Source organism: Ochotona princeps, chromosome 10 (assembly GCF_030435755.1).
Source record: "Ochotona princeps isolate mOchPri1 chromosome 10, mOchPri1.hap1, whole genome shotgun sequence".
NCBI classification, from domain to species: domain Eukaryota; kingdom Metazoa; phylum Chordata; class Mammalia; order Lagomorpha; family Ochotonidae; genus Ochotona; species Ochotona princeps.
The window spans coordinates 75,486,846-75,501,553 of NC_080841.1; the positions used below are offsets into that span (position 1 = coordinate 75,486,846).

A 14,708-nucleotide genomic window follows, 5' to 3' on the forward strand; every position below is an offset into this window, starting at 1 on the left:
CGTGGGATGCAAGGGGCAGAAAAGAAAGAGGAGGAGGAGGAAATAAACTCAGGGTTTCATCACTGCCATCCAGACCATCTGAAAATGATTTATCTAGTGACAAGAAGACAAAATGTCACCATCGCTTGGAGTCCCTGCCTCTGAAATCTCCTTTCCCACTAATCTCAGTCAACACAGAAGTGGCAGGAATGCCCGTCGACCACCCACCCAGTCCTGAAGGTCACCTGGGAAGGGAAGCCAGAACTCACCCTTCGGGGCACCGACTGCTAGATGCCATCAGCTGTGATGGCTCCCTCCGAGGCTGTGGCTACTCAGCTACTGGCCCGGAGGCGTGCTCTGGGATCTCTATCGCCTTCGTTTGTCGCCAAGGAGGCAGGCGTGACAAACTCAGGCTCAGTGCACTCGTTCTGTCTCCACACGACCCAGGGCACAATTCGGTTGTGTAACAGAGGCTCCCCCACCCTCAGTAATCCTGCCTGCAGCACATACAAGGAGTGGACAGTGTGCATAGCAAGGGATTGGGCACTGGCCTGGACACCAGGGCTGGTTCCCAGCTTCTGCTCATTTCATTGCTAAGATGCCACATGGCCCTGAGTGACAGACAGGCTGCGCAGGATCACGGTTGCTGCTTTGACCTCCATGGGCCTAAGCATGCGAGGCCTCCAGAGACTGCATTGGGGCTTAGCAAATCACACAGGAAGCAATTCTTGGAGCCCAGCAGTGTAAACTCCAGTGACCTGCCAGCACACAGCTTCCCTCGCCCTCAAACACACACCTAAGGACACAAGCTGAGAACAAAGATGCTGAGCAAGAAGGGGCAGGGCTGTGGAACACAACATGGGTTAGCTGCTTGGGATACGGGCAGCCCAGACCTGAATGCCAATGGAGGGCCCAGCTCCTCTGCTTCCAATTCAGCTTCCTGTTGGTGTGCCTGGGAAAGCTGTCGATGAAAGCCCAAGTGCTTGAGTTCCCTGTCATCGTTATGGGAAACTCAGGTGGAATTTCTGGTTCTTGGCTTTGGCCTGGCACAGCGCCTGGCTATTGTGGGCATTTGGGTGGTGGGGAGAACCAGCAGGTGGAAGAGCCCTCTCATTTTCTGGTGACACATGTGCTTTGCGAGGTTTCAATGCATGGCACCCACAGGGACAGCCCCAGCACAGTGAGGCCCTGGGCCTTGCCTACTTAGCACTTGTTTAGTGACCATCTCCTGCCCTGCCCCAGAGCACTCAGCGGGAGACTGGGCATGGGAGACAGACACCAGGGTTCAAGGGAAGTTCAGCAAACAGGGTCCAAAGGTTGCATTTAGACTCTCCTCTAACAGGTTTATAATCAACTCGTAGTAAGCTTCTCCCTCCCAGCCCTGCACAACATGTAAGCCTTGCTCCAGGTAGACGGGACTGTCTGTCTCCAGGGTCACTTCCTCTGACTCACCTGTACTGCACTCTCACTGTGGGCACTGAGCCGTGGGCTCCCCTGCCCTCCTCCTCTGGCTGCCTTCTGTGAGCCAGTTGAAGCTGCCTCTTGGTGCTGTGTGGAAATGTGGCAAGTGTGCAGACCCACCCAGGCTCTGGACAGCACCTCACGGCCAGAGGACCAAGGGGGACCCATTCAGGATGCAGGGTTTCAAGGAGCCATTGGGTGTAGCAGTCAGACTGTGTACAGGTCAGACCCATTTGCCCTATCAGGGTGCTGGGATTCAAGTCCTGTTCTTGCTTCTGACTGCAATTTCCTGCTCTTCTATATATGGCCTGGCCAGCAGGTGACAGCTCTAGTACTTTGGTCCCTGCCATTCATATAGGAGATTTGGATCAAGCTGCAAGCATATGAATGAATCAACAGATGGGAGTTCAATGTATCTGTTCTGTGCTTCTCAAAGAAAAACAAAATAATACATGTGTTTCCTTGGGACTGGTATTATGGTATAGTTAGCTAAGCTGCCACCTACAAGGTCAGCATCCCACACTCATCCCATACTGCAGGGGCAATTTGAGTCTCAGGTGCTCCACTCGCTGATCCAGTTCCCTGCTAATGTGCCTGGAAAGGCAGCAGAGGATCGCCCAAGTGCTTCGGCCCCTACACTCACGTTGGGGACCAGGGTGGAATTCCCAGCTTCTGGCTTTAGCTGAACCAGCACTTAGCCACTGGTTGTAGCCATCTGGAGAATGAACTAGCAAATGGAAGATCACTCTGTCTCTCCCTCTGTCATTTTGCCTTTAAATAAATAAATCCTTTTAAGAACACTTACAATTTTTTAAAAAAGGATCTCTTTATTTATTTGAGAGGTAGAGTAACAGAGGGAAAGAGGGAGAGAGAGAGAGAGTTCTTCCATCCACTGGTTCACTTCCCAAATGGCAGCAAAGGCCAGAGCTCAGCCAGACCAAAGCCAGGAGCCAGAAGCTTCCTTCAGGTCTCCCACGTGGGTGCAGGGGCCCAAGCATTTGGACCATTTTCCACTGCCTTCCCAGGCACATTAGCGGAAAGTTGGATTGGAAGTGGAACCACCAGGACAGGAACCAGCAACCATATGAGATGTTAGTGTCCCAGGCCACTGCTTTGCCTGTTATCACAACACCAGCCCTGCAGCACAGTTTTTATTTTTAACCACAAATCTACTCGTTACGCAAAGTCACTTGAAGAATGGGGAAAAAGCAAGTGATTACTCCCAGATTTGGGAAGACAACTTGCTAGAACCCTGGGGTGGGCCAAGGGTGGCTGAGGACTCCAGGAAGTCAAGGAACTGAGGGTGCTGAGGTGTAGGGGTCTGGTTCCAGTGGAGCATAGCCAAGCCAAGTCATCACTTTGTAGTGACTTTGTAGCTTCGTTGAGCTGGAGGTGAGTAGGGAGGGGAACTGATTACTGTCATCCGTTGACGGGTGGTGACAAGGCGTTCTCACTCAGCTGAGTTATTACACCTCCCCACCCTTTCTCTTAGTGTGGCTGCCCTGGGAACAGACAGGAGAGATGGCCCAGGGGAGATGGGATGTGTGAGGAGTCGGCTGCGTGGGCAACTCATGCCACCGCAGGCACGCCCACCTGTGAACACTTATTTTTCCTTCTTCCTTTGTTCATTCCAGAGGAAGAGAGGGACAGAGAGATGAGAGAGCGTTCCTACATAACAGCTGGGGGAGCTAAAGCCAGAAGCTTGGAACACAGTCTAGAAGTGCAGGGTGGGTGACATGGTCCAATGGCTCGACCACAACCACTTCCTTCCAAGATCTGCATCTGCAGTGAGTGGGGTCAGGTACTGAAGCAGGGTGCTCTGACCTGCAGTGTAAGTGACTTGGTGAGCATCTTCAACATTAAGGTTTGCTTTATTTTTAAGACAAATTGCTTATAAGTAATCTAAAGATTGACTCCAGTTATACTTTTGTAAGAGAGAAAAAAAAAAAAACACCCTTTCGGTCTTTTGTCTATCTACCGCTCTTGCCATTGACTTTGACAATATCGCAGGCACATCCTGAAATCATCGATAGTTACCTTTTGTTCTGCTAGCAGAGGCTCAAAGAGAAATCATCAGCCCTGGTGGGCCTCTCCTGCAGGTGCAGAAAATATTCAGTCTGTGATGCAACTTGAAAGATCTAGAAAAGAAAAGTTCAAAAAAATTACCCACACATACACTAAGGACGTAAGAAGGAATCAGTTGCAGTTTAAGCTACAGCTTGTGTCTTGTCAGTATCCCCTCTTGGCCTGGACCCAGAAGAGTGGAATCTGAAATTAACATACCATTTCCATAATTCCTCCCCTTCTCCCCCAACCTGGTCATCTCGACCATGACAAACACAGTAAGGATTGAATTCACTTTCCCCTAGCTTGAGTTCTGGGGAGCAGCCAAGTTATCCCAATTTCAGCAACACATGGCTCCCTGCCTTACTCATTCACTCCACCTGCGTTATTGCCAACCATTCACCCACACCTGCAGAGGCACCCACGGCATTTCCTGCAAGGAAAGGGCAAAGTGCCAACTTTATCTGGATAAAAGGTAGCCAATCTAATTACCTGGGATGGAAAAATAAATAAATAAATAAATAAATAAATAAATAAATAAATAAATAAATAAATACAGCTAGGTTCCCTCGAGGGCACGGTGAAGATTTCCAAGAGCTTGAATAAAAAAAGAAAAGTACTGTCATTTTTAATAATAGAGCATTAGCTAATTCCCTTTGTGGATGAATTATCACTGCATGAGCGTTTCAGCTCCCAGGAACTGCTCTGTTCACTGGCCCAGACTGGGCTTTAATCCATGGCTCTTGGGGCGTCAGACATCACACAACCTTCACAGGTGATTAGACCCCGGGTGGGGCAGCCCGGCAGCCCACCATGCAGTGGGGAGCCCCGCCCTGGGTCCTTCCTCCTGCTTCCCTGGTGATGAGACACCACACTGGCAAAGGCAGAAGGCAATATTCTCACAGTTGTCATTCTTTCCTCCCCCAGCTCCACTCAAGCAGGCGCCCTGTCTTCATGTGTTTCTTCCTGTTCACAGCAGAGACCAAAGGCTTAAGTCTTAAAAGGCAGACAGGCAACGAGAGAGAGGAAGAGAGGGAGGGAGAGGGAGAGTGGGAAAGAAAGGGAGCCAGAGAGAGGGAAAGAAAAAGGTGGAGGGAGGCTGGGAGAGAAGCAAAAAACCAAAGAAGTCTTCCACCTGCTGGTTAATCCCCCTAACGTTCTCCAAAGTTGGGAGTTGGTTCCAGGGCCAGGAAGCAGGAATTTCATCTAAGTTTCCCATGTGGGTGACAGAGACCCAATTCCTGGGGTAACCACTTTCTGCCTCCCTGGCTGTGCATTGATTATCCAGCTATCAAAAAGAACAAAATTCTACCATTTGCAGCAGAGCAACTAAAAGACATCATGTTGAGTGAAATAAGCTGGACCCAGAAAGACAAATACCAGATGTTCTAAAATCTTAAAAAAAAAAAAAAAAAGGATAAAAAAGAGGTTTGTGTACAACAGTATTGCTGCAAATACTCTTATTAAACTATATTTTCCCTTACACTTTGTCAAACTAGTTTTAAGAATGTTGAGCTACTATAGTTTTAATGATCTGTGACTACTCTATAAGTCACTGCATGGGGTGAAGCGGTCATTCTTCCATTCAATGATTGCTTATAGCCGTTGTCTGTATTCTCACTAAACTTAAGTGCTTTTGTTTCTTACTTGCTGAAGCCTTAGGACTTTCTACTGCAATGCAAATGTAAAATATGCTATTTGGGCCCAGCACAGTAACCTAGTGGCTACAGTCCTCGCCTTGCATGCAACAGGATCCCATATGGATATCAGTTTGTATCCCAGCTGCTCCACTTCCATTCCAGCTCCCCACTTGTGGTCTGGGAAAGCAGTTGAGGACAGCCCAAAGCACTGGGACTCTGTACCCACGTGGGAGACCTGGAAGAAGCTCCTGGCTTCTGGCTTCAGACTGGATCAGCTCTGGCTGTTGTGGCCACTTGGGGAGTGAACCAGCAGATGGAGGATTTTTCTCTATATTTCCTTCTCTCTACAAATCTGACTTTCCAATAAAAATAATTTTTGTAAATGCCACCCAGGAAACTAAAGGAGAGAGAGAGCATGACCAGGAGGAAAGGAATATGATAATGCTTTTAGAATTGTATCTACAAACTAATTTGGCTCTGTTACAAGCAAACTAAAGTCAATTAAAACAAAATTTTTTTAAACCAGAAGCTGGAATTGGAAATTAACCTGGATGGCAACCCAGACACTCTGCCCTGGATAGGTTTGTCCCAAGCAGCGTACTTGTAACAGAGCCATTACTGAGTGTGCGTTGGGAATGCAGACCCTCCACCGCTCCCAGAAGGGAGGCAGCCTGCTGTGGAAGTGTACATGAGTATGTGAGCACACATCTATTTAGCTGGCTCTCCGTCACTGGAGAAATCGGAACCTGCGAGGGAGGTAGTAAGATTACAAGGCATAGGCCTACACCTTCCAGGAAGTGGACTGTGCAAAAAGAGCAAGATGTGAAACTGCACAGCCTACAACATGACTGAAAGACGACTGACCCGCAGCAGCTGTTGAAATAAGGAAACGGTGACGTACAAGTAAGCTAGGAGAAGGAGCTAGCTGGCTGGTGTCTGCTGGTGTCCAGAAGCCTGCAGAACCGGAAGGACGGGGCACATGTCAGTCTTCAAACTTGCAACAATGCGGAATCGTGCAAGGTGCAGACCAGGGGGTACCTCAGCTCCACCTTCGCGTCTTACAGACATGTAACGGGGGGAGGGGTGACCTTGAGGTCTGGAGGTTGAAACTTCCAGCAGCCTGCTGGCTGCTGGTGATTGCCATGCCAGGGCCGTCTTCATGCTTGGAGCTCTGATACCAGCCACCGCGTACACGTGGTGAGCTGTTCCTGGGGTGGCTAACACGCCATTTGGTGCCAGGTTCTGCCTACTGGCCGCCCGGCCGTGAAATCTGGGGTTTTGGTTCTTTGAATTGCTGCTTAGGTAGCTCCATGCTGTGCTTCTGGGATGTGAATCAATTGTAAAGATTTCCAAACACAGAGTAACTTTTCCTTTGAAGTGAGGGTAATGAGACCTGGTAGGTTGGAGGGGAGGGACCAGATACTTATGGACAAGACTGATATACCAAACTCCTTCAAATCCTGTGTAGAACTTGTAATCACTGAACAATACTGACCACCGAACACCAGTCCATGCAAAAGCTAAGGCTCAGGGCTTGTCTAGCAGGATCATACCTTTTACCTGACATGATGATGGATCAGGAGAAGGGTCACATTAGGCAGGGTCATGACATTAACTAGCACACGAGAGAACCATATCCGGGGGGGTAGATTCTGTGGGGAATGTGTGGGCCAAACCCTGCGGAAATTCTAGCCCCACTGGTTAGCTCAAGGGTTGGGGTGGTGATGGACTAAGCTAGGTGTGACCAAGGAACCTGCCATCACTCACCGGTAAAGGAACCAACAACAGTCTGAACCAGTTAAGACAGCAGCACCCAAATGTGCATCCTGAATAGGGTATGGAGTGGGCCGGGCTGCAACGTTCACCAGCTCATACAAGGCCAAATGGAAGGCGGGACTATGCTGGGCACTGGCCTAACACCCACTGGTATGTATGAGAACTGGGTCTGGGAGTGAGTCAAGCAGAGGAACTGGGAAACTTCCCTGGCGGGTCATAACTCCCACTGGTGAACACATGGTCCAGACCTGGGGGGTCGGACAAGCTGGGCATAGTAGCTCCAATTGCTAGCTAATGTGTGGGTTGGTAATGGAACGGGGTGGACTGGGCAGGACTGAGCAAACCTTAGCTTACAAGCAAAATTACAAATATGAAGCACAGGTCATGCCGAGCTAGGCTCTTGCACCTACTGGTCTGCGTGAGCCAGGGACACTAAGCCACAGCATCTAAGGCAGGGGCCGGACAGGTGAGGGGCTATGCCAAGCTGGGTCAGAGCAGCCACAGGCATGTGCATGATCTATGGCCAGGAACAGGCCTGGTTGGGGAACTAAGGGGATACACTAGCTGGGAGCGCATGGGTTGGAATGGGGGCTGCATTCTGATCAGGATACGGTTGTAGTCTCCTGTGGCACAAGTGTGGACTGGGACTGTATGCACCAATCCGTGCTACACTCTAATACCATCTTATGCTCTGGAGGACCAGGGTAGATGTAGAATGGAATAGGCTAGGTCTCAGCCCCCACTGAGCCAAGTGTGAGCTATATGTGGGTATGGATGAGCTGTGGCTGGGCTCAAACATCCAACAGCAAGGACCAGTTTGGGTTGAAGGCCAGTCAGGAAAAACCACTGTTCCTAGTAGGACATGAGGTGAACTGAGCAGGGCTGGCTCATGGATCTCCTGGTATGCGCAAAATCTGGCATTGGGAGAGGTTCTGATGGAGAAGCCTGTGCAACTCCTCCGGCAGGACAGAGACCCTGTAGTAAGCGCAAGAAGCATGATAGGAAACAGCCCAGAACAGGCCATGGAAAGTTTCCCATTGGCATACATTTGGCATGGGTCAGGGGCAGACTAGGCGGAATCAGTTCCTCTGCTTCATTCCTCAGATGCCCACAACAGTCAAGGCTGCCAGGCTGAGGCCAGGAAGTGGGAACTCAGCACAGGCGGCCAAGCAGTAGAGCAACCCAGGCACTCACTAGCAAGAAGCTAGAGTAGAGCCAGGACACAAAACCAAAGCAGGGCTCCAAAGAGACAGAAGGCCCTCTAGAAGGAGGCACTGGGAAACCCCACAGGAAAGCAGAGACAGCCTAATGCATCAACTAAGCTAATGCTCCGTCTGTACCTGCCAGCATCCATATGGGCTGCTCCACTTGTCATCCAGTTCCCTATTTATGGTCTGGGAAAATAGTGCAAGATGGTCTAAGTCCTTGGGCCTCTACACCCATGAGGGAAACCCAGAAGAAACTACTGGCTCCTAGCTTTGGATCAGTTCAGTTCTGGCTACCGCAGCATTGGGGAGTAACCCAGTGCATAGAAGATCTTTGTCTCTGTCTCTTCTTCTCTCTGTAAACCTGCCTTTCCAATAAAAGCAAACATATCTTTTAAAATAAATTTCCTTTATGGAAGAGAAAAACAGAAAAGTTTGTTTCTTTTTGACTAAGCGGTGAGCAAGCACAAGCAAGAGAGCTACTTCCAGCGTGCAGCGAATGAGCCTGCGTGACAGCCGTCACTCCCAGGATGCTGAATCATGTAGGCCCACAATTAAAGCAGTAGGAGGGGCGAGTCATGCTCAGCTCATTAGGTCCAAGTTCTAGAACCTTGAGTGTCTTTATTATTAAGCATGATTCGAATTAGACATCAGGGGAGGGGCAATATTAGAAAGCAGTGGTAGGTGGAAATGGTGTTGTGAGATGTGCTGGGTGTCCGGCTCCAGGCAGGCTAGCTGCTCTGCAATTTCCCATGAAGAGACTCGGGCATGTAGAGAGTAATGAACTGCTGAGTAACATGGAGCAAGCAATTGGAATCAAGAACAGCTCCATAAAGAAAATCATTCCGTTGAATCTTGAAGAAATAAGAGCTTGGGAGCTATCCCAAGGAGGTTGAATGCAAAACAATGGAAGATGAGTGAAATAGAATAGGGGGACAGGAAACATCAGAGAGATGTGGTTGGTGTGGCTGGCGTGAACATGTGGCCGAGTGACTGGGGCCAACAGAGTGGAGACGAGGTCCTGGAGGGCCACGTGGGCCTTGTGAGCTAGGCTCTGTCCTGTGTATTGTGGGACATCATTGAAAGGTTGTACATGAAGCAGTAACTTGGTTCTATTTACCTAAAGATCTTGTAGGGATGTTTTGGAAACGCGAGCAAGCAGTAGGTGCGTTCCTACGCTCCTGTGTCCTGCTCAGTTTAAGGTCCGCCACTGAACGAATAGTTGTGAAAGGAACGGATGAGTGAGCGAGCAAATCAACACATGGACGAAAGGATGGGCTGAGGTTGTTCTTCAAAGGGAAAGGCGAGAGGCATGAAGCCCGGGTTGTTCATGAAGAGACTTGGAGCAAAAAGTAAGCAGCTCCATGACAAGGAGGGAGTCTCTCCACTGGCCCAAATTCTCTTGCTGAGTGGCCGCAGTGGGGATGGTTGATACCAGCGGCTCTCAGACATAGCTATTAGACACACTTGAGTTTCTTCCCAATGTCACTGCTGAGGAGCGAGTCAGACACCCGCACGGAACCAATATAACAGATTCAGGGGTCTGTCAACAAGGAACCTGATTCCATCCACAACGCAGTGGGAAGGAGACAGTGACCAACTGTAAGCAGCTAGAGCAGCCTCATGCAGGCTCCCACTCGGAGGTGATGGCTGGATCTTGCTGCAATTCTGATTCTAAATCGGACAGTACCTTTACATCCCACAGCAAGCAGACAATGGCAGCCAATCAGGGCTGGCTCTATGCGCGCATCTGGGGCAGACACTGAGCTTAAGGAAGCATTAACGATTTCATTGGGGCTGAAAACAGGACATGTGAGGACATTTCCGGCATTCATGGAAGGTGGAGTTAGAAGACAAGGCTGGCTGAATCTCAAAACGTTTTGAAATACATGCACTTCTAGGGATCTTAAAAAGTTCAGGAGGGCCCAGTGCAGTAGCCTAGCTGCTAAAGACCTCATCTTGCATGCTCCTGGGATCCCATATGGGAACCAGTTCTAATCCCTGCTGCCTTGCTTCCCATCTAGCTCCCTGCTTGCAGACTGGGAAAGCAGTTGAGGATGGCCCAAAGTGTTGGGACCCTGTACTCTCTTGGGAGACCTGGAAGATGCTCCTGATTCCTGGCTTTGGGTCAGCATAGCTCCAGACATTGCAGCTGCTTGGGGAGTGAATCAGCAGATGGAAGATCTTCCTCTCTGTCTGTCATCCTCTTTGAATATCTGACTTTCCAATAAAAAATAAATAAATTTTTAAAAAACTTCATGAATATGTGTATCATAAAAAATTATGCATGAATTTGAAAGCTGTCTTGCACAAAAATAAATATCTTTTCCTTCCATTTTCCCTGAATTTGTCTAGTCACCTTTGCAGAAAGCACACAAGCAGGGTCCTGATCTGTGTCTTGGAGTCCTGTAGGTACTGCAGAGACACATCCTGAAGCATTCAGATTAAATCATGTGCGGGATTTGCTGTAAAATTTAACCACCACCACCACCAACGGAGATACAAGGACTACTGGTTTACCAAACCAGGGCCATGTGGATTGTTTAGTGAGCTTAGTTAATGTCCACCAAGTGACTCCTTTAGGTGTTTGTCTACAGTTCTGTATATTTTTGAGAGCTCGGTGAAAAATGCTTTTAAAGAGACAGACTTACATTCCACACATCTCTGAATGAACTAACATCCTGATGGAGGGAGGAGGGTAGAGTACCTGCTGTTCCTGTAGTTTTAACCTTCCTCCCAGCTAATGCTGAAGTTGTAGCTAAATTGGATGAGTATGGATTATCACACGATATCTTGAATCTTAGCACAATAACTCAATCATGAATAAACCTGGCATCCATCTACTTTATCCTGGGCATTTGAACACACTGCCAGATTGGAACCCTCAACCTACATGGAGCTTCCCCCTGGCCCCTGCTCTGAATAACATCTGTTCATTTCAACTCCACCTCTTTTCCCAAGGCAATTTCACATCCACCTACAAGCTTAAGAAGCAATGCAGAGAGATGCCCTGTAGGATGCCCACCAGCCTCTGATGGAGACATGTCCCCAAACTACTGTACATTACCTCAGCTGGAAGACAGGCACCATGCAGCCGACACATAGAACATTCCTGTCACCACAGGAAAACCTTGTCCTGTCCTAGCCACGCCATGTCACCAACCCACCAGTCACCACCCCTTCATCAACTCCTGACAGCTACTAACTTGCTCGTCAACACTGCACTCGCGTCATTTAGGGGAATGTCACATAAACGGAATCATAAGCCCTGTAATACACTCAGATAGGCTTTTTCCAATCAACCCAATGTTCTAGAAATGTGTCCAGGTTGCTCAAAGTATCAAGACGTCAGCCCTTCTACTGCTGAGTAATACTGCATGAGTCACAACTTCTTGAACTGCTGCTCTGGGCAACATGCAGTGGGCTTGGGGTGCTGCTCATTTTTGGAGGAGTTTAGAGATCACTTGGGGACATTTCCTGCTTTTCAGGTAACATTTGGTCCAAAAAACTTCCCCCTCAGAGCTGTATCACTTAAATCCTAAAGGTTGTGTGTTCACTGGTGATCTGTTCAATGCCTTGTTGAACATGCCCTTGGGACATCCTCCTGGATCCACGTATTGTTCACATTGCTTCGTTTCAATTGTTTCAGAGATCTTCCTATTAGCTTTCTGGTAATGGTTTCTAGTTTCTCTCCATACGCCAACCTTATGAAGCACTGTAATGCCCAGAGACATGATCTAGCTTTGTACAGGTCCCGTGAACTTCGACAAGACTGCCTACTATGTGCTCTAGTGAAGGGTTCCAGAAACAGTCATGAGCTACTGTCACTTCAAGTTGCTGAGCTCTGGTCCCTGGCTGCATATCCATCAGTCACTGATGACAGCACACTGAAGACTCCAACTGCTCTACCTCCACTTTGCTCCCCAGTGCTGCTGCTTTTGCACACACCCACACCATTGCTACGTCTTCGTTTCTCATGAACCCGACCTTAGTCGTTTGCTCTGCTCTGAGGTCTGTTTTACAAATATTAGTGCAGTGTGTGCTTTCCCTCGATTAATCTTTTCATGCTATGATTTCCTATACCATCTTACACTAATCATTACAACTTTGCTTTGCATTCCCTATACACTCACCAGAGTCAGACCCACCCACTCCCCAAATCTTTTAATCACTGTGTGTAGACTACTGCCATTAAAGGTTTTGACTGACATATGAAAAGATGACTTACCACTTGGATTTTTTACGTTAAATTATTCCTGTTTCTATCTCCTTCTTTCCATGCTTCCTCTACAATTTCCAACCTGTCCTTCAACTTTGTTTTAGAATTGCTTTTGGATATTCACTGGCATGTAGTGATTTGGAGGCCACACTATTTCTATAACATTGTCACTGCTTGCTAGAGGCATTACAGTCATACATGGTTCACAGATACAGATAATCCAGTGGTGTTATTTGAAAGCAAAACATCATCTATTCAGTTGCAGGTGCATAGTAAAGACAGAGTGAAGGTAAAGTGGCTGAAAGTTCCCAGAACTTCAAAGCATTTACTCTCTCCATAATAATATAATGTTTTCACCATTCCCCCTATATCATGTACACGCACATCGGATACTTACAATTCTAGATATAAACAATTTATAAAACTCAAACGAGGGAAAACTGATGTATACACATATGTTGTTTGCTCAGTTCATTATCCTTTCCTTATGCCTCAATATTGCTTCTCTTATTAAAGAATACTAAGTCAGCATGTTAAAATATATCTGCCTGTTCCAAATTATCCTACCGTCCCTTCATCAATGAACTTCCAGTCTTACAAAAACATGCTTCTGGAAATCACAGTAAACCATTTCTTTAAAGTAATATTTATTTTTTTTTTAACTAAAATTCATTAAATTCTAGAAACTGGGCATGGGGTAGGGGTGAGATGGGGGTGTGGTAGCAGTGGAGATGGGAGAGAAGCTGGCAGGGAAGGGGTAGGTGTGGGTGGGCAGGGGAATGGGCAAGGGTCTTGTGATCAAGTCTCTGTGGGGTAGGCTCTGAAGGTGGAGAGGCAGTGGCAGGTGTGTGACTTGCAGCGCAGGTGTTGGTCTAGTGGCTTCGGGACTGGTGGGGCCCAGCAGGTTCAGGAGGATGAGCTGGCTGTGGCTGGGAGCCCAGGAGGTGGAGGCAGGTCCTAAGCCTCAGCGGGCAGCAGGCTGGCTGCTGTGTGCTTGGCTGGCAGGGCATCCATGCTGCAGGCTCCAGAGGCGCACATGGCCACTGTTCTCGGCGCTGGCAGCCCGCAGGGCAGGCTGAGGGACAGCAGAACTGCAGGCCCTGGCTCCTCTCCTGGCACTCTGGCTTCCCCGGCATCCAGTGCTCCTCCTCAGCTTCCCGGGCCTGGGCACGAATGTGCGGACCACTCCGTCTCTGCTGACAGGCTTGAAGGCCGAGGGCCGCTGCCCTGGGCTCTGCTTGCTCCTCTTGGGCTCTGGGGTCTCGAACCAGAGCGGCCCATCAAATTTCCTCTTGCCCTTGTTGCACTGGCTCAGGGCCTTGAGCACTGTCTCCCTGGCACAGGGATCAGGGCGCTGCGGGGCCACCGCGCAGCGGAAGAGGCTGTCTGAGCGCTGCCCAGCAGAGGCTTGTGGGGTGTCCTGGCTGTGCAGCCGCGGGGGGCTCCAGGTGGGCGCCAGCCAGCGATGTCTGCAGCTCATGCGTGAGTGGTAGAGACTCACGCCCTGCAGGGACTTGGGACGCAGCCTTCTGGGGAGGTTGCCGCAGGCCTCGGGCACCCTGGCCCTTCGCAGGCGGGCATAGTCACAGCGCAGAGGCATGCTGGGGTAATGTGGCACCCGGGCCAGGCGCTGGGGTGGCCCTGTGGGAGTTGGGCGGGGCTCTGGCGCCCTTGGGCGGTGTCTGGGAAAACCAGTCTGCGGGAACTGGCGCCCCTGGGCGTGGGGCGGCAGCGCACCCTGGGGCTGGTCCAGGTAGGTGAGCAGGTACCTGCTGAGGTAGAGCCCCATGAGGTCTGTGCAGAGGTAGCTCTGTGAAACACGTGGCTCAGCGGCCAGCGGTTGAGCAAGGCTGTGATCGCGGCCAGTCGAAGAACAGTTCGGTGACCGAATCAACCGTTGGCTCAGTGGATCTCGGGACGCCCTGGGCCTGGGATCCTGCACGAGCCATGTTGTTGCACGCGCAAACCAGGGACACGGGACATTAGCGGGCACCACGCCGCACCAGCGCTGAGGGCGTGGTTCTCCCAGTGCTGGGATTCTACAGGTTCAGTGCTGCCTGCTGCTGTGCTGCTAAGCCCAGGCACTGCGTTTGCGTGCAGGGCCCTAGGAGTTATCACAGTAATTCAAAGCTTGTCTTCCTGATGCCAGAGTGACACAAGATGCCACTCACAATGCGATGCACACGAACCTAACATACTCAGGAGCCCTCCCAAGGGTGAACTCCTGTCCCTGACATCCCTGGGGTGCAAGTTGTTCACGCTCCCCGATGGATACTAGTGTTTTTCTATTTTCTGTGTTTTGAAAATAAAAATACGGCCTGGGGTGATAGTGTAGCTGTTAAGGTCCTTCTTGTCTTAAACGTG

General features: G+C 49.6%; 2 protein-coding genes across 7 annotated transcripts in view; both read right to left on the reverse strand.

Moving 5' to 3' along the window:
* SVIL (supervillin) overlaps positions 1–14,708 on the reverse strand; it is a 205,351-nt gene that overhangs the window by 157,974 nt on the left and 32,669 nt on the right. For 4 of the 6 annotated variants that reach the window (XM_058669652.1, XM_058669654.1, XM_058669651.1 and 1 more), the window contains exon 2: positions 3,478–3,578. The exons of the other annotated variants lie outside the window; for them this stretch is intronic. The gene's annotated coding sequence lies outside the window, so the exon portion shown is untranslated. The remainder of the gene's footprint in view (positions 1–3,477; positions 3,579–14,708) is intronic. 6 annotated transcript variants of the gene reach the window in all.
* On the reverse strand, positions 13,309–14,181 carry POM121L12 (POM121 transmembrane nucleoporin like 12). The gene has a single exon (XM_058669752.1). The coding sequence runs from the start codon at positions 14,131–14,133 to the stop codon at positions 13,309–13,311; it is 825 nt and encodes a 274-aa protein (XP_058525735.1). The 5' UTR covers positions 14,134–14,181.